General features: G+C 32.3%; 1 protein-coding gene across 1 annotated transcript in view; it reads right to left on the bottom strand.

Annotated features, from left to right (window-relative positions):
- The window catches only part of LOC139527132 (ubiquitin carboxyl-terminal hydrolase 32-like), a 55,792-nt gene that overhangs the window by 24,746 nt on the left and 5,862 nt on the right, over nt 1–25,184 (bottom strand). The window contains exons 3-24 of the mRNA XM_071322405.1: nt 23,429–23,534; nt 22,027–22,145; nt 21,590–21,749; nt 21,059–21,190; nt 20,256–20,363; nt 19,752–19,867; nt 18,009–18,083; nt 16,983–17,066; nt 16,096–16,157; nt 14,991–15,096; nt 13,979–14,386; nt 13,537–13,677; nt 11,747–11,897; nt 10,399–10,568; nt 9,897–9,975; nt 8,907–8,987; nt 8,107–8,245; nt 7,470–7,575; nt 4,368–4,471; nt 3,859–3,928; nt 2,852–3,026; nt 1,519–1,670 (exon numbers count right to left, since the gene is read on the bottom strand). Of these exons, the coding sequence (XP_071178506.1) occupies nt 1,519–1,670; nt 2,852–3,026; nt 3,859–3,928; nt 4,368–4,471; nt 7,470–7,575; nt 8,107–8,245; nt 8,907–8,987; nt 9,897–9,975; nt 10,399–10,568; nt 11,747–11,897; nt 13,537–13,677; nt 13,979–14,386; nt 14,991–15,096; nt 16,096–16,157; nt 16,983–17,066; nt 18,009–18,083; nt 19,752–19,867; nt 20,256–20,363; nt 21,059–21,190; nt 21,590–21,749; nt 22,027–22,145; nt 23,429–23,534 (2,844 nt within the window). The remainder of the gene's footprint in view (nt 1–1,518; nt 1,671–2,851; nt 3,027–3,858; nt 3,929–4,367; nt 4,472–7,469; nt 7,576–8,106; nt 8,246–8,906; nt 8,988–9,896; nt 9,976–10,398; nt 10,569–11,746; nt 11,898–13,536; nt 13,678–13,978; nt 14,387–14,990; nt 15,097–16,095; nt 16,158–16,982; nt 17,067–18,008; nt 18,084–19,751; nt 19,868–20,255; nt 20,364–21,058; nt 21,191–21,589; nt 21,750–22,026; nt 22,146–23,428; nt 23,535–25,184) is intronic.

The raw sequence follows: 25,184 nt of genomic DNA on the forward strand, positions 1-25,184 counted from the left end.
AAAAGGTCAAAGGAGTAGGGGCATTAAGGCCTGGTTTTGGCCCAAGAAAATAAAATGTTTGATAACTTTTTCAAATTGGAACATAATCTTTAGAAATGCATAGGGTCAAGAAATATAAATGAAAAACATTAAGATTCTTATGTGATGACGTCACAATTACGTCATAATATATACTGTTTTCACAAAAACGATGAAAATTCAGAATTTATGCACTTTTCTTCTATTGCGCAGCCAAGAAACAACAAAATAATTTAACTGAAGCTTTATCATTACTATTGACAAAATCTCACCAAATATAAAGTTGTTTCTTGCGTGCGCACATACTTTTCCAATCGAAAATATACTTAAAAATTTGATGAAAAACAAGGAAAATCACAAAATTTTACAAAATATGCAAATTAAGGCATGATTTGTTGCCATGTTAACTTGTTTAATGTCCAAAACTATTTTGTTTTTGCTGAATACCTTCTACCTGAGATACTTTTCAGTAATTTTAAAATATGTATGATAACTTTTAAATTTGCAGTAATTTTTGGCCCAAATAAGGGCCTTATTGCCCCTACTCCTTTCTTTTTCCAATCAAACAAACTCAAAAACAGTTTCGCACAAAGTGCCCCATATAAATTCACATCTCTTTCATAAATATTTCTAATAAAACTCACTTACAGAATACCTAGTTTCATGTACACTTATCCCAAACATGGCCTAAATTGCCTATCCACTGCATGTAACCTGATTTAAATTATATTGCTTTATTTTTGTTGGTACAAATTATTTGGATTTTGAGGATAAATGATATTTTTTTTTATATATTTTTAAAATTTTGTACTTTTTCAACATTGAAATTCCTGGTTCACCTTTACCCACCAAATCCTCAAACATTATAATGAATGCACAATATATGTAATATATTAATCAATATCAATATTAGGGTAGTAAGGCAAAGTTTATGTGTTGATGACACCAACACCACACCAAGTTTATGTGAACATGGCCAGAATTACAAATGATTATAACAAAAGTATTAAACAAGAGTGGACACACTGAAATGTCTTGCTTGCCTTACTGATTATTAATGATTTTATGTGGAAATTTTCAAATTAATAGTTTATTTAGGTATAAGTTTCAAATAAACATAACATAAAATCATAAAACTGTGAGCCTAAAGTATTCGGTAAAGAGGAAGTTGAAGACCCATGATGAGATAACATATAACATATCAAAACATGCTACCATGAAGTCTGATAACAAATTTAAGAAAGCTTCTGTATAAAGAAGAAGTTGATGACCAATTAATCTGAAACTATGACCGAGCAGTGACCATGAAAATGAGCGCTGCCCGACAGACAAGTGCAGTTACAATCATTCCTAACACCAAATATAGTTGAACTTTTGCTTATAAAATCTGAGAAACACACTTAACCAGGAAAATTTTCACATTGGCCAATGAACCATGAAAATGAGGTCAATGTTAGATGAACCCTACCATAGAGACATGTACGATTAGGTTTGACTTACTTTGACTATGGGGCCATTGACTTCCACAAATAAGATCTGGTTACTAGGGATGCTTGTTAAGTTTTCTAATTCCTTCTTCAGTGCTCTGTACTTCTCGTCCATGTTGAGACGTAATCCATACTTCACTGGTACAGAACCATCTAATCTTATCACTGGAAACAAAAACAAAAAATTCTTGAAAATCATGTCATCCTGTTGAAGGATATTTATGTGTTTTAATCTTAGCCTTAAGACATGTGGTCTAGATAAATAAAGGGGGAGGGGGTTCTGGTTTAATTTTTGCAGGTGAAATCAAATAAACTTCAATTTAGCAAATGTTTTGAGGTCTATGTTCAATAAGTTTTATTTTATTTCAGATTTTATCTTTCCCATTTTTTATTTCAATTTTAACAAAAGCCTTTAATCAGATGTCTCTTCCCATTAGCTTTGTAATATGGATTTGACAATTATGAAGTTGAAGTTGAAATAAGAAGACAAACAGTTTACGTGACTCTGCATTTATGTATGCCGTCATACTTTGAACCACAAAATTATTTTATGTCTACCTGTAGTGTGCGAATTTCAAACGCGTAATTTTACACCAGTACTGAAAACCTATCATCCTTTAAGGGTAGACTTTACATAGATAAATAAAGTCGTATAAGATAAGCAAAATGAGGATGTTTAATTTGCTGTATGACTTTTTGTGCTTCTTCGTTACATTTGTTGTTTTTATAGTGATTAAGATGATAACACAATGTTGACTGCTGTACCCCTATTTTTGACATTTTTACTCTTTGAGTATGTTTGTTTTGTTCACGCATCGTTGACAATGTAATGGAATTTGATGTGACTGTCATACAAGTGAGAGGTTTAGCTAGCTATAAAACCAGGTTCAATCCACCATTTTCTACATTAGAAAATGCCTGTACCAAGTCAGGAATATGACAGTTGTAATCTATTCGTTTGATGTGTTTGGACTTTTGATTTTACCTTTTGATTTTGGACTTTCCCTTTTGGTTTTCCTCGGAGTTCAGTATTTTTGTGTTTTTACTTTTTACACCTACTTTTTACAGTTTAGATATATAATTTTTTTTTACATGCATTATATTATTGAGTTGAACACCTCACATCTTTTAATTCATTTTTATTCATTTTTATTTTTATTGATTTAGTTAAAAGAATTTTCTATGGCATTAATTTTGAATACATAAAGAGTGTTACCAAATTTCAGGAAGCTGTGAATTGTAGCTCCAGAAAAAAAATCATTGTACAAACAGGCAGCTAAACCAATATCTCCTACCTTTTTCCCTTCAGAGCAGGCACGTTACTAATGAGATAAATCTACACTTACCAGTTAATTCAAGGTGTATACAACTATCCATTGGTAATGGTAAGGATAAATAGTTAAAGGGGTCAAATCGTACACTAGTATGACCACATTCTTGGCATTTGACCTGTGACTTCAGCTGACCATGGAACAAATCAACAATAATTGACTGGTTTCTTAGGAGATGATTTTCCCATGCCTGAAATTTAAAGTATCTATAAGCATTATTATGGTAAGCTTGATTTTTGAAAGATAAGCATCCAGTGACAAGTAATTCAATCATATTAGAACAAGTTTAAATAAATAGCAATTTACTGGAAAATAGTTTGCCTGAGAGCATGGAGAGATTTCACATAGTGTTTTTTTTTTAATTACAGACCCCTTATCCTCACATGTTGTTTCCCTCTAAAGTAAAAGAATGTTTTTACCTCTCAACTTAGAAAAACAACAATGAAAAAACATTTAACATACCTTTAAGGGGAGACGAATGTTTCTAGTCAAATGATTTTACTAATTATTGCTGTGTTTTTTCCCCACTAAATGACTGAATATTAAACTTTCTGTTGAAACGTGTGCTCAAAACAGAATATTTGGAATATAGTATCCTGATAACAATGTTTTGTTTACAAATGACCAAGTTTTGACTTAATAACAACAAGTTTGTTCAACAGATGGATATTAATAAAGTGTGAAATTTAAATTCAAACTATAACTTTTTTTCGCAATCAAATTTTAAAGTATTTCCAGTTTAAATCAACACATGTTTGTTCAGTGAACCGGATATACGATAGTGATTTTATACAGTGATGCTTATCAGGTGTGAAAATCAATTGTATTGGTTATTTAAATATAATTATGTATGTAAAACTATTGTATAAACTCATTTGATATTTTCTCTGGTCAAGTGAGGCTGTTAAAATACAGGGGCCCCTAAGTATGCGACCTGGGCTACTTAGGTATTTATATATCAGGAAATGATTGAATAAAATATTTGTTATCGTTAAAAAAAAAAAGTGTGAAATGTCTCTTACCTCTTCAGCAACCACATCATCAGGTCGACCATCACTATCCTTTAATTCTACATATGGTTTGTCATGGACTCTGAAAATAATAAAACAATGCAATAAATAATTAAATTGTTGATTAAAAGTTTCCCAACAGTTTTGATTTATTTAAAAATGATGTAAGAGTTGCTCATGACTGACAATTTGGAAATTTCATGCTAAAGAGTGCAAAACTTCATGATTTAGTAATTTGACCAGAAACTTCAATCTGATATGCACCAAAAAGTATTCAAGACAGACAGACAAGTGAATATAAACTATTGCAGGTGAGACTTTAAAAAAAAATATATAGTCATATTGCCAATGAAGAACACATAATTGGGAGCAATAATTATTCTAAGGACACTAATTTGGGGGCAATAAATATTCTTAAGGTCACTTTATTAAAGCAATAAATATTCCAAGGACAATTTATTAGAGCAATAACAATTCTAAGCTCAAAATTCTAAATTCTAAAAATTTAAATATTGTATTACCTATTCAGATCTTCATGAAGGCCATCTAAAAGAAAACTAAGTAATTCTTGAGAGTCATGCTGCTGGAATCCATTAAATCTAGGAGCATACTTTCCTATCGTCCACTGAAAACATATAACATAAAAATTCCAATTTGCACATGTTGGAAAATCTCAATAATAAATGTAAGCAATAATTTCTAAATTCACAGGATGAAAGTTATATAAATACAGGGGTTAAAAAATCCACTAGCCCGACACTACATCATTTAGGCCTCGGGCAACCAAAACTTGTAACCCAATATGCCCGACGGACTAGTAACAAAAAATTCTTGGCACATCCAAAATAGAAAGTAGAAAATCCCCTCATCACTATTCTATCTAAGCCAATCAGATTCGACTACGTCATCCGGGATTCCCGGAATTTGAACTGATTTTGTACAAGTTTTAAAATAGAACAAATAACCCTTACTTTCAATATCGATTTGTCAGTACAGGGGGTATTGTGCATTGCTTATGCATCCAGAAAAATATAATGTAACCTGATTGTACCTCCTTCTGAATAATTTATTGCAATATAAATGTGAATCCCTTTTGACAGCAGAAACCTGACTTTTGTCAGATATAAATTTGTAACATATGCACATGTTATGGACGCCATTTTGTTTTTGTTTACATACTGTGAAGAAGCCTCCAGAACCATGACTTGAACATTAACAGTCTTAAGAAAAATTAAACTTGATGCAATAATATCTCATCAATAATGATTATCTTCATTGATATTCAAATGAATTCAATTTTTAAAGAAATAAAATTTATAACAAATACAACTTCAGTTTAGAGACTGTGCTCAGTTTGTAATCTATTTATAGCCCACAATTAGCTTACCTGTGATAATTGTGAATATGAATATTACTGTACTTCATTTATAAAACAATTAAAGAAGACACAAACTATGGATGGTGATATTTATTCACATAAATATTTGCTTTATTCTTATAAATAGAATTTTAAAACTGAAAACAAATATGAGCATTACATATAACCAGTTGATATTTCTTTTACACAAACGTGATGATGTACATATCTCATAAAAATTACTCCAATCCTTTTATATAACCATGCATAGCAGTGGGTAAGACTTGTACCATCTCGGAACAGTATTTTCAATGAATATTCAATTATCGATTAATTAAATATATCTGATAATCGGATATTTTTTTGCTGACATAAGTTTTGGGTATCCAATTTGCAAACATCTACTGTTCAACAGATAACATTTGTTAAGTTTATAGAATTCATTGTATTTTGCAGCAAACTCTGAATTTGTAAGGCATACTCGGGCTAGTAGGTCAGTTTTGTTGGACTAGTTGTTTTTTCATCAGGGCTAGTAAAATCCTGCTACCAATTAGCCCTGGGCTAGTGCGCTATAACAAAATTTCTTAACCCCTGAAATATTGATGCTGCTTTGTACAACCTGACAAAATTTTACCTGCAGTGCTAGTTCACAAGGTAACAACAGTTCGCAGGAAGACTCGTCACCTTCATTAACACGTTATGACTCCCTGCCGACCAGTCTTGGCTCTTACTCCTTACTGCTTAGGGGAGAAGTAGAAAATACCAATTTTAAGTCTTTGGTTTGACTAAATTGAGTTACAACCCACAACAACTTGCACTTAAAGGCAAACACACTTCCATGAGACAACAGAGGAGGTGGTTTCCATACAAACACACTTCCATGAGACAACAGAGGAGGTGGTTTCCATACAAACACACTTCAACGAGACAACAGAGGAGGTGGTTTCCATACAAACACACTTCTACGAGACAACAGAGGAGGTGGTTTCCATACAAGGACACTTCCACGAGACAACAGAGGAGGTGGTTTCCATACAAGCACACTTCCACGAGACAACAGAGGAGGTGGTTTCCATACAAACACACTTCTACGAGACAACAGAGGAGGTGGTTTCCATACAAACACACTTCCACGAGACAACAGAGGAGGTGGTTTCCATACAAACACACTTCCACGAGACAACAGAGGAGGTGGTTTCCATACAAACACACTTCCACGAGACAACAGAGGAGGTGGTTTCCATACAAACACACTTCCACGAGACAACAGAGGAGGTGGTTTCCATACAAACACACTTCCAGGAGACAACAGAGGAGGTGGTTTCCATACAAGGACACAAACACACTTCCAGGAGACAACAGAGGAGGTGGTTTCCATACAAGGACACAAACACACTTCCAGGAGACAACAGAGGAGGTGGTTTCCATACAAACACACTTCTACGAGACAACAGAGGAGGTGGTTTCCATACAAACACACTTCCACGAGACAACAGAGGAGGTGGTTTCCATACAAACACACTTCCACGAGACAACAGAGGAGGTGGTTTCCATACAAACACACTTCCACGAGACAACAGAGGAGGTGGTTTCCATACAAACACACTTCCACGAGACAACAGAGGAGGTGGTTTCCATACAAGGACACACTTCCACGAGACAACAGAGGAGGTGGTTTCCATACAAACACACTTCCACGAGACAACAGAGGAGGTGGTTTCCATACAAGGACACAAACACACTTCCAGGAGACAACAGAGGAGGTGGTTTCCATACAAGGACACAAACACACTTCCACGAGACAACAGAGGAGGTGGTTTCCATACAAACACACTTCTACGAGACAACAGAGGAGGTGGTTTCCATACAAACACACTTCCACGAGACAACAGAGGAGGTGGTTTCCATACAAACACACTTCCACGAGACAACAGAGGAGGTGGTTTCCATACAAACACACTTCCACGAGACAACAGAGGAGGTGGTTTCCATACAAACACACTTCCACGAGACAACAGAGGAGGTGGTTTCCATACAAGGACACACTTCCACGAGACAACAGAGGAGGTGGTTTCCATACAAACACACTTCCACGAGACAACAGAGGAGGTGGTTTCCATACAAACACACTTCCACGAGACAACAGAGGAGGTGGTTTCCATACAAACCCACGTCCACGAGACAACAGAGGAGGTGGTTACTTCTACGAGACAACAGAGGAGGTGGTTTCCATACAAGGACACAAACCAAGATCTGTAGTACTTACCCTTAATCTAAGAGGGGCTAAAGTTCTTGATGTTCCACTCCATAAATCTTTGACAAGTTCTCCATATCTCTGAGCAATATGGCCTCTCATGCCTAAAGGATTGGATCTTAAAACAAAAGGTTATATATTCATATTATTAAAATTAGTACAAATAGCATATTCCTATTTCCCTTTTATAATATCAATTTTTAAAATGAACAGAATTATTTTTCATCTTCCACTTTAAGAAATAATCATTCTAAAGTTTTTTAGAAAAATTAAATTCACATACTAATATTCTTTCAATAAATATATTAATCAATTAACTTCTACTCAATTTCATCTTACTCACATTCAGGTTTTTTTTTTTTCTTTTGTTTTTTTTGGAATACTGCATAAGTATTATGGTCTTTGGGATTGTAGACTTTACATTGATTACCAATTATTGCAAGTATATGTTAATCTGATTAAATAACAGTATGTCCTGTCAGAGTGAAAAGGTTTATTTTTAACAGCTTTCACAAGAAGCCAATCCAGGGTCTACTGGAAAAGCGCGGGAAATGTTCCAAATGGTAAAAAGCATACTTTATCTGCACCCATCCCCCTGAATCAACCACTGCAGTTTCAAAAAGTTTCTCTGCATTTTGTATATACTAACCTATTTAATTCAAATCTATACAGTCCTCCAATGAAATATTGAGTAAGTGGCCATGTGTTAGACACACACTGTACTGCAGCGTTCATAAAACATGTATTACCAAGATTGTTTAATCCTGTAGCACCTTTGTGTGTTTGACCTGAAATATAATTATCATTATAATAAATTGATTGATTGTTGGTTGCTTAAATTCGAGTCTCAAATATTTAATGCATGTTCCAGAAAATCATAATAATCGTTGTTATAAATTTAATTAAAACCATATCATATATTACTTATTTGGTACATTTTTGTTGGAGATTATAAAAAAAACAATTTATATATTGTATTGCATTTAAAACTTTGGTTTGTCTTATTTTTCAAAGGTATCAACACAAAATTTTCCATTCATTTTATGTTTTTCCGACTAACTTTAACCTACAAATTCTTTTTTGATATATACTTATTCTTCCAAACATTTTATTGGAAGCAATACCTATGCAGAGTAGGGACTGATTAAAGTTTAACAATTTATAAGAATCAGACAGTGTTAAAGAGCAAACATAACACCATTTTCAATCTCATTTCTACATAAAAAAAAATCAGCTGTGTTGAGAAATACCAATATAAAAATGTTTAAAATTAGAATTAAAAACTTGTGATTAATATTGTATTGCTTTTTCTAAATAACGGATATAGCTTTCTCTCCTTCTAGATATAAGAAGATGGGGTATGAGTGCCAATGAGACAACTATCCATCCAAGTCACACTTTATAAAAGTAAACCATTACTGCCCATCTATTGTTTATTTATATACCTACCTGAACCTGCCTCCTTCCTGAGAGTTTTATTTTTAGCCAACTGAGACATTTCTTCTGGCCATGTCAAATCCTTATTCCGTACTGTAAAAATAAAGTGTAATAAAGGGTTTCATTGTTCCATTCATACAAAATGATGGTTTAGTTACATCAATAAATTAAATAAAAGTCTTGCGGTTTCCCTAGCTAGACAATAAGTTTTTGAATGGAGTTTAACTTCAGCTTCAAAACATTTGAAAACTTCAGTGTCAGTTATATATGTAGAACAAACTTGTGGGGGAAAGACAATATTCTTCAACAATATATTGTCAGGTCAAAATAGATTAAGAAAAATTGTCACTTTCTTTTTAAATTATCACATTGAAAAAAAATCAATAACAATTCTTTATAAGGCCTAAAAAAAAAAGATATGTGTTTCCGGTAACATCATTTTGAAAAATAGGGTCGGTAGGTCGGAATTCTTTTTTTTTGACATCGTAAATGAAATCCGGAAAATTATCATGTTTTTTCCAAGTCCGGATCCGTAATTAGTTTCAAAAACCGGAAGTGTGCCATTTGCAATGTTTTTGAAGCACCTGCTGTGCAAATTTCTTGGATTTTAACCTATTTGGAATACCTTTTGACATTAATAAAATGTTTTACTGGCTTTCTATGCAAGAGGAAGCAAGAGAGAAAAAATATTATGTCATCTATCAGAAGCCTGCGTCAAAAACAGGGTTGTTGATAAATTTTTTTTTTTTTTTTTTTGGAAGATCCAATAAAAAAGTTAGGGTCAGGGGCTAAAAAACAGGGTCGGTCGGGTTACCGGAAACACGGATCTTTTTTTTCTCGGCCTAAATTATATGCATCTGAACAGCTTTTCTTGATTTACCTTAATCAGAAAAGTTCAAAGTTGTCCTTCTCAATAAAGAAAATTCTTTGGATTAAAAAAGATGTTGAATTCAAGTTTATATATCCTCATTTGATAAAATAATATGAATAAATTGAACTTACTTTCAATAAGCATCTGTTGATTTTCTTCAACACTACAATCTTCTAAAGTCTGATTTTCATCCTCTAGTAATGTCATACACTGTAAAAAAAAATATAATTATAAATTATTTGTATGGTAGTGAATTTCGTCCTATTGCCATTTTGATATTTATATATTGAGGGAGGGATGAATTCCTGAAGTTCTCGCATGTACTCTCAGGCTTTAATAGGATCATCAAAATTTAGAAGTATTGCCAATCATGAAACAAGAAGCAACACTCTGATCTTAAATAAAAAATAACCTGGAAATTTCACAATTATGAAAGTTTAAGAAAAATATTATCATTCATGATTTCGTTACATATTGCTCAGACTTTAAGAACAAGAGCTGTAAATGAGTAATGAAAATTATTTATGGACAAGTCATTGAAGTTTACAGCCAACTCCATCAATGAGTATATTGCATGTTAAATCTTGAAAGTTATTTGAAGCAATGAACACTTTTAAAATCTGTTGTACTTACATCTTCTTTAGAACCTATTTTCCACAGTCTGGTGTCTTCTCTGGAAAATCTGAGCTTAGTACAAAGGAATTCATAGATCTGTTGTACTGTGTGTTGCCGACTGAATGTGGCTGTGTACGCAACATAACGTCTTGGTGTCTGTGTATTGCTAGCTACCATGTTTGACATTGCTGTAAAAAAAAACATTGAAAAGGTTAATTCTTTTTTTTTTAAAGTATGAAAAAACGTGCGGAAAACTGAATATTTTAGTGAGTTCTCAAGGTCAAAGCCCATAACTCAGCACAAAATTAAGTATTGAAAACTGTTTTGCTGGACTGACGGATGGAAAGACAGACAGAGTGTAAACCTTAAGTCCCCTTCAACTTCATTAGTAGGGGGACTAAAAAAAAATACCTTTGTTCCACAATAAATGCATCAAATGCAAAGGGAATTTTCACTAACTACCATATTAGACATTATTGAAAATGAGCTTGATTTTCAACTCAATGACATTAAAATCAAATACTGGAATCAGAACATCTGGCTTTTTTTCTATCGTGGGATATTTCAGAGTAAGTGTGACCATATGACCTTCAACTTAACATTCTCAAAATAAAGATTTTTTTTCCTTTTGGGCATAATTAAATAAAGGTCCAGCGTTATACAACAAAAATCCCATTTTAAGACTAGGTTTCTAAATGAAAAAAAATCGTTTAATATCAAATTATGCATAACAAGCTGTAATGAATATAAAAGCAGTTCTATTCAATCAAATTTCAAGTGTTAACTTTTTTTCTTGCAGCCTGTAAATTCTTTCAATTATTTTAAAAGCATGTAAATCTAAGGGCAATGCATTTGAAACAGACAAGTGTATAATCACTCTAAGTAAAACAAGGGTTTTTAAATGACCAGTTGTAGCACAATTAGCTGACAACTATTTTAGTTCGGGTATGCTGTGAATGTGCTTTAGATATATATATATTTGATGTGAAATGTAGTTTGCAAATTTAATTTTTTTTATTATATATATATATATATATATTTAAATATATGGAATACTTTGTGCTCATTATAAATGTGAAAACTGGATTTCCAAACAAAATATGAAAAGTTTATCTAATGTGTGTTTTGAATTTTAAAGTCTGATCATAAAAATATAGAGCAATAGATTAAAAAGTTATCTTAATCCTAACACTATTTTCTAGACAGGTGTAATTATCTAACAAAGGGATGGTAAAAGATTAACTGTGTTAAGCCTTCCAAAATGCTGAAATAAGGCACTTAATTAAGCTTATTGCATCCATATGAAGCAGAAACAAGCAGACTAAATATCTTAACCTAGCATTGTTTTAGAAGTTAAATATCTTACACAGAGCCATTCCACCAATACCTGACATCATTCCTGTAAAAGTTGTCATGGGAACTGGTCTATTGGTTACAAACTGGTGCCTTAACAACTTGACAGTAATAGGATACAGTTCTAGTTCTGGTTGTCCATCATTTGTAGATGAAGATATCACCTAAAATATATAAATGCTTTCTATTGTTTCTCATTAATCAAAGAGCTGAAAGCTCTGAAGAAAAATGACGCCACTGTCTCTAATATTGGGATAGTTTTTATGCAAGTCTTGATTTTCACATACCGTATTAGTTTAACAATGCAACATGTCTCGTAAGCATATAATTGATATTCGTATGTGTGTGTGTGTGTGAAGTGAAGGTGACAACTGGCTGTTTTTTAAGACAAATGAATAGGTCAAGACTACCTGAATTGTACAAATAAATACCATATAGAAAGGCTTGTATATTTCTCACTGGTACATAGTCTGAATCCGGGTCCATTCGCGCCCACTCATGTTCGCCCCTTTCACTTTCACACCCTACATGTTCGCACCCAATCTTAATTGGTTTTGTGTTTAATAACTCTGTAAGCAAGTGTTTTCTTATCAATATAATTGTTGTCATTGTCTCAAAATAAAGTGAGACAGCATTTTTTTTTTAGTTGAATAAATCTTAATCATGTTTTAGATAGCGTATTGTTAAAAATTATAATAATGCGATCGTTTGCGGTATTTTCTTGAGAAAGACCTATTTTCCATCATCAAAGAGAAGAAGAAACTGCTTGAAAATGATTCTGGAACGCTTCATGATTGTTAAAATAAGTTAAATTCACTCAAAAAACAATTTTAAAACTTGCGATGTTTAAACAGGAAATTTCAAAAGCACGTGTAAAAGAAGAAATTAACTGGTGAGAGTGGAAATCCGTACATAACAGATATCACTATAGTACGACTTTGAAAGCAAAACAGTTCCATCCTTTTGTAAAACAGTCTTTAATATACCTATCACATTAATGTTTGAAGGGTCTTAAGCTTATTCAAACCATAAAAGTCGGTATGAAACACCAAAACGGAATGAACAATAACCGATTACGTTTTGTAGTTCTAAACTGGTTCCCAACAAACTACAACACTTTGTTCGAGTGTAGTGGAATACAAGCAGAAACCAGTTAGTTTGTAAACTGGTTCCTGGCTGATTACTACACAATGACCTCTCATGCATAATGATAACACAAGCAAATTCCAGTTTGTATAGAAAATAGTAAATACGAAACCAAGCGCGGTAGGCAGAGAAATGTAATGAAGTTCAGGTCGCCAGTAATGGAACAATGACTGCGTCATTTTCCAAAAATATTTTAAACATCTTTTGTTGTCAGACAAGTATATGAAAAAATATTATCATAGGTTATAAATGTCTTGATATCTCAAATGTTTTTATCCTAAATTCCACAATAACTAGGGCAGTTTAATAAAAAATTATGTAAGGCTAAACTAATTACTCTTTTCTAGTCTTAATAGGTTTTAATTCTTTACTGTATTATAGAAACAAATTGCGTCAGGTTATGTCAAGGCTTTAAAAAGGTCCAGTTAAAGTAATTCAACTGTCATTCAAAACAAATTCTACTTTATGTCAATGATTGTGTCTCTGCATATGTCTGTTATTTTAATGGTTGACTTTAGAAGTTACAGATTAAACTGACTTTTATCTAATGAGTAAACATATTAGTTATGTAAGAAATTGATGGACACAACCCTTCAGAAAGTTAAAATAATTGGTGTACTAATGCTTCATGTTTTTCATGAGTTTTCAATGACTTACAGTTCTTGGGAGTGCTGTGTTGGCCCCATACCATGTAGACAGAGCTCTCCATATAGCCTCAGGAACTATCTCAAAATCTTTCCCTCTGACCAACATTATATCTCTTTTTAATCTACCACCTTCATTTGTTAATGAGATCACCTACAAATTATAAAATATAAAAAATATCAAGAAGGCAAACAAATACTTTGTTTACTTTCCAAGACATCTGTTTCTTAGTTGATAAATATGAGTAAAATAAGAGAATAAATCTTTTTGTCTTAACTGCAAAATTATAGATATAAATTATCATAATATTTTATATTAAACATTGAGTTTCGCTCAGTTGAGTGCAAATACATTCTTACATACTTTAGATTAACTAGAAATCAACATAGGACTATTGTCTACTGCACCAGGTTTTAAAGGGGGAGAATTATTTTTATTGGACCACTATACTTACTTTAGATTGACTAGATACCAACAAAGGACTATTGTCTACTGCAGCAGGTTTTAAAGGGAGAGAATTATTCGTCTGTAGCGTTTTCTTCCTGAACTTTGGCGATGGACTTGGACTGCGGTTCACTAAAGTCTGGTCCGGTGTATTAAGGCATGTTTTAAGAGGACTTGCACAGTTCTGTGTTTTGATTGCACTGTTTGAGTGGTTATGTGTTAGACTAGCTCCACTGTAGGACTGAGACATGTTGTAACTAGATGTCTTGGCATTGACCATGATAACACTGTCGTCCTCCCACGGTATGGCTTTCCCAGGATGTTTATTTTTAGTTATTCTATGTTGTGTTTCCTCATTGATAACTTTGTCATTTATAGATACTGCACCATTGATGTCTCCATTCATTTCTGTCACATTCTACAAAATAAAATCATTCTTTTATAACTTTTGGTTGATTGATTGTTGGTGTTCAGCACAGATGAACATACATTCATACACAGGCAGACAAACAAAAGACAAATTAAATTGTAGGACAAGCTAATTGCGTTGTAAAATTTACTATGTTTGTAAGTTCTATAAAATTTTTATTTTATTTTCCAACCCGAGAAAAATACTGACCAAAAGTTAAGAACACCTTTGTTTTATACAAGAAAACTCCAGGGTATACAAGTATTGAATATGTCCATTTAGATATGCATGAAATAATACCAAAGGTTTCCTGAGAAACAGTTGAAAAAGCAGCACTTTTCTCAGGACATACAGACAGATCAACATTATATCTATACAACCCATTTCTTATTTTCCAGACATGAAATTGAAAGAGTAAACATTTCTTGAGTAAATATCAATACTAAATAAAATGACATTCTCAGTTTATGATTAAATGATTGTTGCTGGCTTAATTTCAAATTAATGTGGACCCATTGGTTGCCTTTGCCTGTTTTTTGCTCTCTGATCAGGTTGTTGTCTCTTTGACACATTCCCCATTTCTATTTTCAATTTTATCAATTTGTGATCTTACCTTAAAGCTGACATATTCATTCCAACAGTTCCACCATTGCATAGAAATAAGATACCAAATCTGTCCTACTTGAAATGATTTCCTCGACTCTCTACTCAACCACTGGCTGTGAAATAAAATATCAACATTACTTTTTAAACTTTCACTTCTAAAAAATGTTGAACATTCTTATAACAATGTATAATAGGTAATTACAATTAAAACAAGTATAACTGTGAGCTACTGCTCACTGATGATACCCCGCTGCAAGTGGATAATGTCAATAGTGTAAAAATATGTAAGTGTTCGGTAAACAGGAAGTTGTAAAGTCATGAATCTGAAACTCATCACACGGTATAGCTGACTTATATAAACCCTGAAACCAAATTTCAGAAATCTTGGCATTGTGATTCCTGAGAAAAATTCGACGAAAATAATCCTGGGACGGACGGATTGACAGACAGACAGACAGACAGAGGTGAAACAGTATACCCCCTTTTTCAAAGCGGGGGTATAATAAACATTACTATGGCATTGACTGTGAAACAAAAATTCTCCCCTGAAGACAGATTAATATTTGTATATATTATTCCAACTGTTGAAAGTGGAGAATTAATAAATCACATCAAATAAAGCCAAACCTTATCTTAATTTTTTAAATGATCTACAAGAGCTCATGTTTCATGTCAGTGAGATGTCAAACTTTACATTTTTCGTGAGATTACAATTGCAAAATCAGATGAATGCAAGAAAGTTTGATGTCATAATTAAATGTTGATCAATTCAGAACTGAGATGAGGCAATTGCCACCTGATTATCAATCGGCTGAATCAACAATTTGATTCTTAAAGTTCATACACAGCAAAGTGATATCTCTACCCTGATTGTAAGTATAATAGAGGTAGATCATAAAATTTTCCATATTTACTGAGGCAATACAAATTTGCCTTTGGTATGTAAACAATGTCATTTTCCTAAGAAACTAACCTTTTACATAATTGGCATGGGGAAATCAATATTGTTAATCAGTAGAGTAGCTGAGTTATTTACTAAGGTCACTTGCAAGTATTAATCAATGTTCATTTCTAAAATGACAAATAATTGCTAGGTGTATTTTTAAACTTACTTTACGATGTTGCCTTCTTCTTCAGTCGACTGAGGTTTCAGTCCTAACACGATATGACAAATCTACAAAATACTGGCTATTATAGTATTGTAATACAACAGCACATTTCATACAGAACCAAAAGTTAGTGTGCAGTAACTTATTTTATTGCATAGCAATATAATATTTCCCACAGAAAGTAACCAAAAATTAGCGTGCAATAAATTCCAATATTGCACTGGTGCAATAAATCTTCAAAATTCATGACATCCTCAACGACAAAATCTTAGTTTAAACCAATTTTTACTTTCAACTATTATATTGCTATACAATAACAGGGTTATTGCATGAATATTGGGGAATATGTCCCTTGTAGAACATATATTGCACTTGCAAGCTCGTGCAATATAAAATTCTACTCAGGACAATATTCCCAAATATTCATGCAATAACCCTTTAATATTGCACTAGTGCAAATAAAGCTTAAAATAAGAGAGGTCAACAGTTGCAAAAATATGTTTTTTTTTAAGTTTTCTCAAGTTTAACTATTCCAAAACAGGGTTGTAGGATGAATATTGGTAAATAATAACTTGTGTAGAATATATATACTGCACTCACAAGGTTTGTAGTATAAAAATCTTCTAGAGACTTTTGTCAATATTCATGCAATCAACCCCATATCATTTATATAATGCAATGGTGGCAACTATGATGACTCTACAGTATTTCACAACTTGACATTGCTTTTACGATGTGGAAAGGTTACAATAAATTTACACTTTTTATGTATAAGGTTTAGAAATTTGGTTACTGTGAATATTCATAATATGCAATAAAGTTCCAAAATCACATGAACATGATGAAAGTAAGTTAATGGATTTTATAAAAATATTTTGTATAATTCCTACCTGACTTAGTAGATTAAGAAAGTCATCAGCTAAAGTGTTGTTAACTGTCCATACTAAATATTCTTCTTGTGTAATACTGTCATCCTAAAGTTTTAATATAAAAAAGAATAAATACACTAACTATTCATTTTGTACAATATTCAGATCAAAAAAGCTTTCTGAAGATATTGCATATAAAATACATTGTCCTCCATAGGCTGTTATTCTTACAAATGGATGTATTAACAACTTTATGGAACAAGATCTAAGGCTTTTTTTTATGTCCCACCTACGATAGTAGAGAGGCATTATGTTTTCTGGTCTGTGCGTCCGTTCATCCGTCCGTCCATTCGTTTGTCCGTCTGTCCGTTCAGTCGTCCGTCTGTCCCGCTTCAGGTTAAAGTTTTTGGTCAAGGTAGTTTTTGATGAAGTTGAAGTCCAATCGACTTCAAACTTGGTACACATGTTCCCTATGATATGATCTTTCTAATTTTAATGCCAAATTAGAGATTTTACCATAATTTCACGGTCCACTGAACATAGAAAATGATGTGCGAGTGGGGCATTCGTGTACTGAGGACACATTCTTGTTTGCTCTATGTTGAAGGCCTCGTTGTGACTTTGAGATTAAAACAGCAATAAAAGCGTTGTTCCTTTGCTTTTGTGCATTTTTATTTTACAATGTACTGATTTTGTGTCATGGATAGAGACTCCATGACCTTTGTTTTTTATTACGTTCATTGTTTTCATAATATTTTTTAATTGGTAAAATTTTTGATTAATTAATATAATGTCCATCAATATTATTTCCTGCATTGAAATCTTTTATACCATTCTAGCAATTTTATTCAGAATATACTGAATTTCTCAAAAATTGGTTTACAAACATTAAAATTCAAAAGATTGTATTTTGTATTTACAAGAGATATCAGATATGTTTAGAAACGGTTAGTGTTTACACAGGAAAACAGGTTTTACTTTATTGATTTTCTTTATATGTAATTTCAATCCATAAAACACATTATTATGTAGGAATCCATTGTTTACCTTATCGGCATCATGGCATGCTAAAATTTCCATAGCAACTGTTTCTGGATATAAATTATGGAACACATCAGATTCCTGTAAATCAAACAATGGCAGCTAGTTATAAGACAGTAGGAAGAAGTAATATGGAGGGCATCATGTCATGATTACACATACTGTGGCCATAAAAACAGTACATACAAGAAAATTCTGATTTTTTTTTCAGAGAAAGCTGGTCATAATTGTTACTGTGAGGATTCATTTATTTTTCGGGGGTACCAATGTGAATTAAGGAAAACTCACATGTTTGTGGATATTTTGTGGTTTTGCCAAAGTCTGCATATAAGTCTATAGGAAATTTGTCATTTGTTGAACATATAAGTTCATGATTCACATTGACCCACTAAATCCAGGAAAGTTGGTTACCAACTAATAATAAGGGCTATTCCAAAAAAAAATGTATGGGGTTGGGGGGTTGGAAGGCACATTATATTAATAATACATGGGTGATGGGAATCAGAGCAACTTTTCACACTTTAATGCACTATAATACTCAATTACAATTGTCTGGGTGGCGGGTGCTGACAAAAACTGCCTTCCAACCCCTCCATACATTTTTTTTTCTGGAATAGCCCTAATTTAATTTTGGATGTAACACGTCTTCTGATTGGCTGACATTATTTTGTTATGAGCCCATAGACATAATTTAGTCATGTGACCGTGACGTCATCAATGTTTTTTCATTGTTTTCTACGGTTTAAAATGGAATTTAGAATTAAATTATAACAAATGACTGTAATATTTTTTCTGTCTATTCGAAATAACATAAAAAATGTGGTGCACACTGTTAAATAACCCGCTACGCGCGTTATTCAGTGTGCACCACATTTTTTATGTTATTTCTTCACAGACAGAAACAAGAATGTGTCCATAGTAACCGGATGCCCCACTCCCACTATCATTTTCTATGTTTAGTGGACCGTGAAATTGGGGTCAAAACTTTAATTTGGAATTAAAATTAGAAAGATCATGTCATAGGGAACATGTGTACTAAGTTTCAAGTTGATGTAACTTTAACTTCATCAAAAACTACCTTGACCAAAAACTTTAACCTGAACTTTGCACTATCATTTTCTATGTTCAGTGGACCATGAAATTGGGGTCAAAACTATAATTTGGCATGAAAATTAGAAAGATCATATCATGGGGAACATGTGTATTAAGTTTCAAGTTGATTGGAATTCAGCTTCATCAAAAACTACCTCGACCAAAAACTTTAACGGGACGGACGAACGGAGGCACAGACCAGAAAACATAATGCCCCTCTACTATCGTAGGTGGGGCATAAAAATATTACAGTCATTCCTTAAATAATCAATCCACAGTATTACACTTTGAAACAAGAAAGAATATGTCGTTGTGCTGGGCTATGCTATAGATTTTTTTCTGTACAATAAATGAGACATTCTTAAATTGCATCTATAGGTAGTAACCCCAATATCAAAGTGTCTTCCAAGGTTGTTAAGTAAACATGTTCAAATAGAACAACCCTTATGAATTAAAGTACATCATACCAGATCTGTTGTTAGTCAAACTATATTTCAAAAATCATTTTAATATTTTATAAATTCTGTATCCTTTTCCTGAAATTCCTGATTGCCTTGATTTCTTTGAATAGAACATGACATATAAACTGAAAGGTACATATATGTTGACAAAAGTAATGTCATAAACAATAACACCCTATATGCCAAAAGTACTTACTAATTCATGGCTTGCTCTATTCTCTGACCGTACAGCTAACATGGCTGTCAGCATTTGTATCAAATCTTCTTTACTCAACTTTCCATCTTTCTTTTTACAAAATACTTTAAAACAAACTGAAAAATACAAAATGTTCACCCTCTTACAGAATAAATTGGTGCATTGTGTAGGTATCTTTTAAACATATATATATATAACTGGGGTGCGTTCAATTTCATAGCTGCTATCTAGGACTACGTAGATTTAGACTACTGAACATATTGCTAGCCATTATTAACAAATGCAATATAAAATTTCAAGTTATTGGATAACCATACAGATCTAAGATCTGAGATCTTACAAAATACATTGAAGAAATTTAGGTTATTTTCCCGCAAAATAAAAGTTCAAACACATCAAAAAACATTAAATGGATCACAACTTTCTAAGCTATTTCAGCTTTTTAGGCTTGAAATATTAATCTTAATTACATGTATCAGAACAGAAATGAAGGAGTAAACTTACATTTTTGTCTTTCCATACTAGGACCTCTACAACAAGCAGATATTCCACAAGCCATTTCTTTAAAGTCTATGTGATTATCACAGTTCTCATCAAAAGCTTTAAATAAACCTGAAATGGCATAAAATTAAAATGAAGTGATTGCTTTAAATAAAACTGAAATCACATACAATTAAACTACAGTTAGCATTGTTCTCTAGATTTCTAAATCTGAGTACAATAATTATGCTCAAAATAAAACTTTACTAAAAATCCATACATACATATATTATGAAAATGGGGTAAATATATCTGCACAGACATATTTATGGTCTAGTTATATATTTGCAAACAAACAGTACATCAAATTTGTTTTCCTAGTGCAACATGTTTTAATTTTTTTTCTCTACTTTCTTCAGTAATTATATGCTGCACACATTTTATACATCTCTATAAATATGAGTTGATGTATAAAATGGAAGGGCACTTAAAATTCTACATGGGTGATGGTTATTAGAGCAATTTTTTACACTATAATGCATTATGATTGAGATTCTCAATTACACTTGTTTAGGTAGCAGGTGCTTAAACAAACTGCCTTGCAACCTCCACCCACCCCCATTTTCCCCCTTAAATATTGTTCTGGAATAGCCCTTATACCCCTTTTCTCTCCTTTATTTTTACATCCACAACAAACCTAACAATTGTTTGGTTGACAAGTGCTTAATCAAACTGCCTTCCAACCTTCAACCCACAACCTCCTCCCCCATCCCTACATATTTTTCTGGATGAGCCCAATTATATATTTTTTTACACCCACAACAAACCTTCTGATATATCCTGTGGTATTGGTGGACACACCATACTCTGAAATGTTTCTAGATCAAACTTCCCTGTCTTTGACTGGGATTTCAACATCCAGTAGCGCTTCTCTAGTTCACTGATGTCAGTTTCTTCCACTGAAAGATACGGAATTATATATTGTAAAGTGGTAAACAAACAGATTCAGTCGACTTTTTAATAAAACTCTTAATATAAAACATAATAAAATAGCACAACAATGAAAAATTAATCAAAACTCTGTTTTTATACATTTATAATGTAGATTCATTATTTTTGGATGGTACCAATTTTCATTGATTTCCTGTCTACAGGTGAACCACAAATTTAATTTTCAAAAGTACATTATTTTTGCTTAGATCATTTTATGCTGTTCAAAACTTTTAACCCTGCATAAGATTGAACAGTGAAATATTTATGTAATTGTGTAGAGCTAATTTCAAATTTAGCAGTAAAAGGTTTTCTACCAAAAATACAGAAATTTTGAAATATATGATTACCATGATGTTGAAACTTACAGTGAGTTACACCAGCCAGTGTCTGGTAGAATGTGGGCGTGTCTGTATCATTTGACAGACTGATTGTAATGTCCTCCATCAGAAGCCATTTTGTAATAATTGTTGCACCAGGGTGCTGAAAAATCCATAATCTGAACTGTTCAAAGGTAACTTGGTCTCTCTGAAATCAGAAAAAGATTATTATTTGAAAAATTTATTATCTATCATTAAAAATCTTTATTTCCACAACTGTTTATTTGTTCCATAAAAAAATGTATACTGATGATTCTTTGAGAAAATAAACCACTTTTTTTACAAAATGGAAGTAGGAATCTAAAAAATCTGAAAGTGCACACAAGTTACAACTAAAAACCATGCAGTTCAGTGTGGGACGGAATGATGAATAGACAGACAATGGGAAACTACAATAAGAGACTGAGTAGAAGTAAATAACATACATCTGAGAATAATTCTGATACAGCATGAGAGACCTGGCCCTCTGTTTCAATAATACGTCGATCCATCTCATCCTTCTGTACCATAGTATAACTGTCATCGGCATACATTCCAAATATCACTGAAAAAAGTGAAAAAAATATAATTATATACTGTAGATTTATTAATATTGGTTGGATACCAATTTTTGTTGGTTTTGTGAGCAGGGTGAACCACGAAAACAAATGTTCAACGAATTTCAAATTTTCTATAAGCTTTAAATGCAGAGATTGGCAAAACCATGTATAAAAAATCCACGAAAATGCCCAAACATGATATAGAAACAAGTCAGATTTTTTTCCTAGCTAACAAGAAAAGCTGTAACATGTGTAAGGAGACCTATAGTTGGTAAATGCTTTGTCATTTGGTCTTTAGACATGTTAGTGGAGAGTTGTCTCATTGGCAATCATACCACACATCTTCTTATTTTTATATTGACCTATTCCTCATTTTTTGTACTTTCAGTATGTCACTAAGAGTTGTTTCCCTTTAATGGGCCAAGTATTTTCAATCAATGTTGATCTATTTTTGTAAATGCTCCTCATGTCGTAACTTAAATGAAACAACAGTTAAAAATTATTTGTTTTTAATATTTTACATTTTTTAATCTGATAAAAGCCTAAAAATCAATTTATGACCAAAATTATAGGTGTAACACCACTAATTTGGGCCCGGCCAGAAAGCACATACCAGAAAGTAGTACATATTTAACACAAAATAGTTCCTACGCATCAGTGTAACTTTCAAAATATATAGAATATTTAGGTATTTTTGGTATCAAATGAAAGCTGAAGGACTGGTGATCATTGTAGAACACTTTTGGACTTTTGATTTTGAATATTAAAATAAATGCACCAAATTTTAAAAGAGGGTACATTTTGTCTGTTTGTCAGATCTGAAGTACCTGTTTTGGTACATCCGAAGTTCTGGGAACCAGTTCTTTCTTATATGCCATTAAAGGTATGTTGATTTTTTCAGTACAAGACACCATAAAGTGTTGCTTTGAAATGCAATGATTGCCACTTTATTTGAACTTAAAATGAAAGAGGTGTATCTGCTTGAAATGGAGGAATTTAACATAGAAAGCAATGGGACCATGAATTAGTGGTGTACTTCCAAAAGAACTTTGCAGGGTCTCTTGTGGAGAGTTGTCTCATTGGCAATCATACCACATCTTCTTTTTTTATATTTCCTATTATATATATCATATTCTTCAAAATCTTCAATCTTTTTCATATGATTTTTAAAGCATGTAATATAAAGGAAAACACAATTTTAAGCTACATGTAACTGTAGAGTTATCAAACAATACTTAAATTATTTCAACAGTATAAAATTTACTTTAAAAAAATTCTGTCTACTAACATTTAATTCTCTCTTCTTTGGTTCCCTTGGTCAGAACTACAAGTCCACTAATTAAATCCTTGTAATTGAGTCCTTTAGATGAGCCACCAAAGCCTTTAAATATTAGCTGTAAAAATCAACAAATTTATATTATACTGAGTCACCAAAGCCTCAAGATATAGCTATAAGTCATAACATTGAGCTGTGTCGTATATATCAACCTAATGAAAATGAATATAAATGCACCTGTTAACCTACATGTATTTCTGGTTTAAATTCCCTGGGCTTCTTCAAATTCTAAAAATTAGATGAAAATACTTTTGCCCAAAAGTGTCAAATATTTGTTGCCTTAAAGTCATAAGAAACCTCAAATTAAAAAAAAATGATGCACATGTTTGTTATAACTAAATGGATAGTTTTCATTATACAACTTATGTACATATACTTTTTTTCTGAGGAAAATTCTTTAATTTGTTCACATTTAGAAGAATTTAATTTTTTTTAATTGCTTCCTTCCCGGAAGTAATTTGCAGACATATTTTCCGTATGCATAGTGACCTGAGCGTAACCCTCCTCGTAAAAATCTGGTGGTCGCAATATGCATGGATCTGTCATTAAAATAAACAATTATCTGATTGTTCATGTTAAACACGTGCTCAATAACCATACTTTTTGTTATTTGTTTACTATAAGGTGACAATCGGTAAACTTCGGCTTCAAAACACGGCATTTAATGAGTAGCCATATTTGTTAAATCATAACAGACAGAGTGAAAAAAAAATGACGATTAAACAATATATATGCGTAAAAAATGAGAAATTCATGCACAGGGGACTAAGTTTATGATATATACATGCATTGGTTCAAGAATTGGATAAACATTATTTGTCACCACTCACTCGTTTCATATGACTTTAAAATCTTTACTAGAACTGCATGCACATACTAAATATTATTTTGGAAATTCCTTTTTTAAATTAAAGTATCATGAGTATTGTCAATTCAACATGGTCAATGAAGATAAAGAACATAACTTATAAGCCAAGGACAGAAAAGTACTGTTTGTAGTATGAAAATTCTAAGTTTTATTAATTACATTGTACAGGTTTTATAATATTGAGTTACAAAACGTCTAGAGTGGGGTGCTCATTTTCGCCGGGGACACAATTTCGCCATTTAAGGATTTTGAGGTGTAAAAACTTCAAAGGATGGCTGAAATGGAAGAAATGTACCCGTAAATTATATTTTTATAACAAATATAATATTTTTTTAAACTGAGACAAAATTGCGGCTCCTACCAAAAATGACCGAAAAACGGACAACGATTTTCGGACAATTTCCTGAATAAAAAACTTGATTCAAAGAAGTATTTCTAAGTAAATATTTGACTGAATGCCCTAATTTTGAATTCTTTATACCTTTGAAATGTCTGCTATTCATCTATAATGCAATTGATTTGATAAAAATTGTTAAAAGCTGCGGTTATTTGGTTTTAAATAGATGTGTAAAAACGGCGAATATGTGTCCCCCATTGACAAAACATCCGGAAATTTCAAACACCCTTTAATCTAACTTTTCAGATGATTTTCTTAAAACAAACCGGTTTTCAAGCTTAAGTATATTTTGCATTTGAAGTTATCTTCATATAGAAATATCAGTATACTTCAAAAACATTTAGACCTGAACATAAACTGTAGAAAACATGGAAAGATGTGGCGAAAATGAGCACCCCACTCTATGTAATATTAATTATACATGTAGGTTTGAGTTACAAAAT

Source organism: Mytilus edulis, chromosome 6 (assembly GCF_963676685.1).
Source record: "Mytilus edulis chromosome 6, xbMytEdul2.2, whole genome shotgun sequence".
NCBI classification, from domain to species: Eukaryota; Metazoa; Mollusca; class Bivalvia; order Mytilida; family Mytilidae; genus Mytilus; species Mytilus edulis.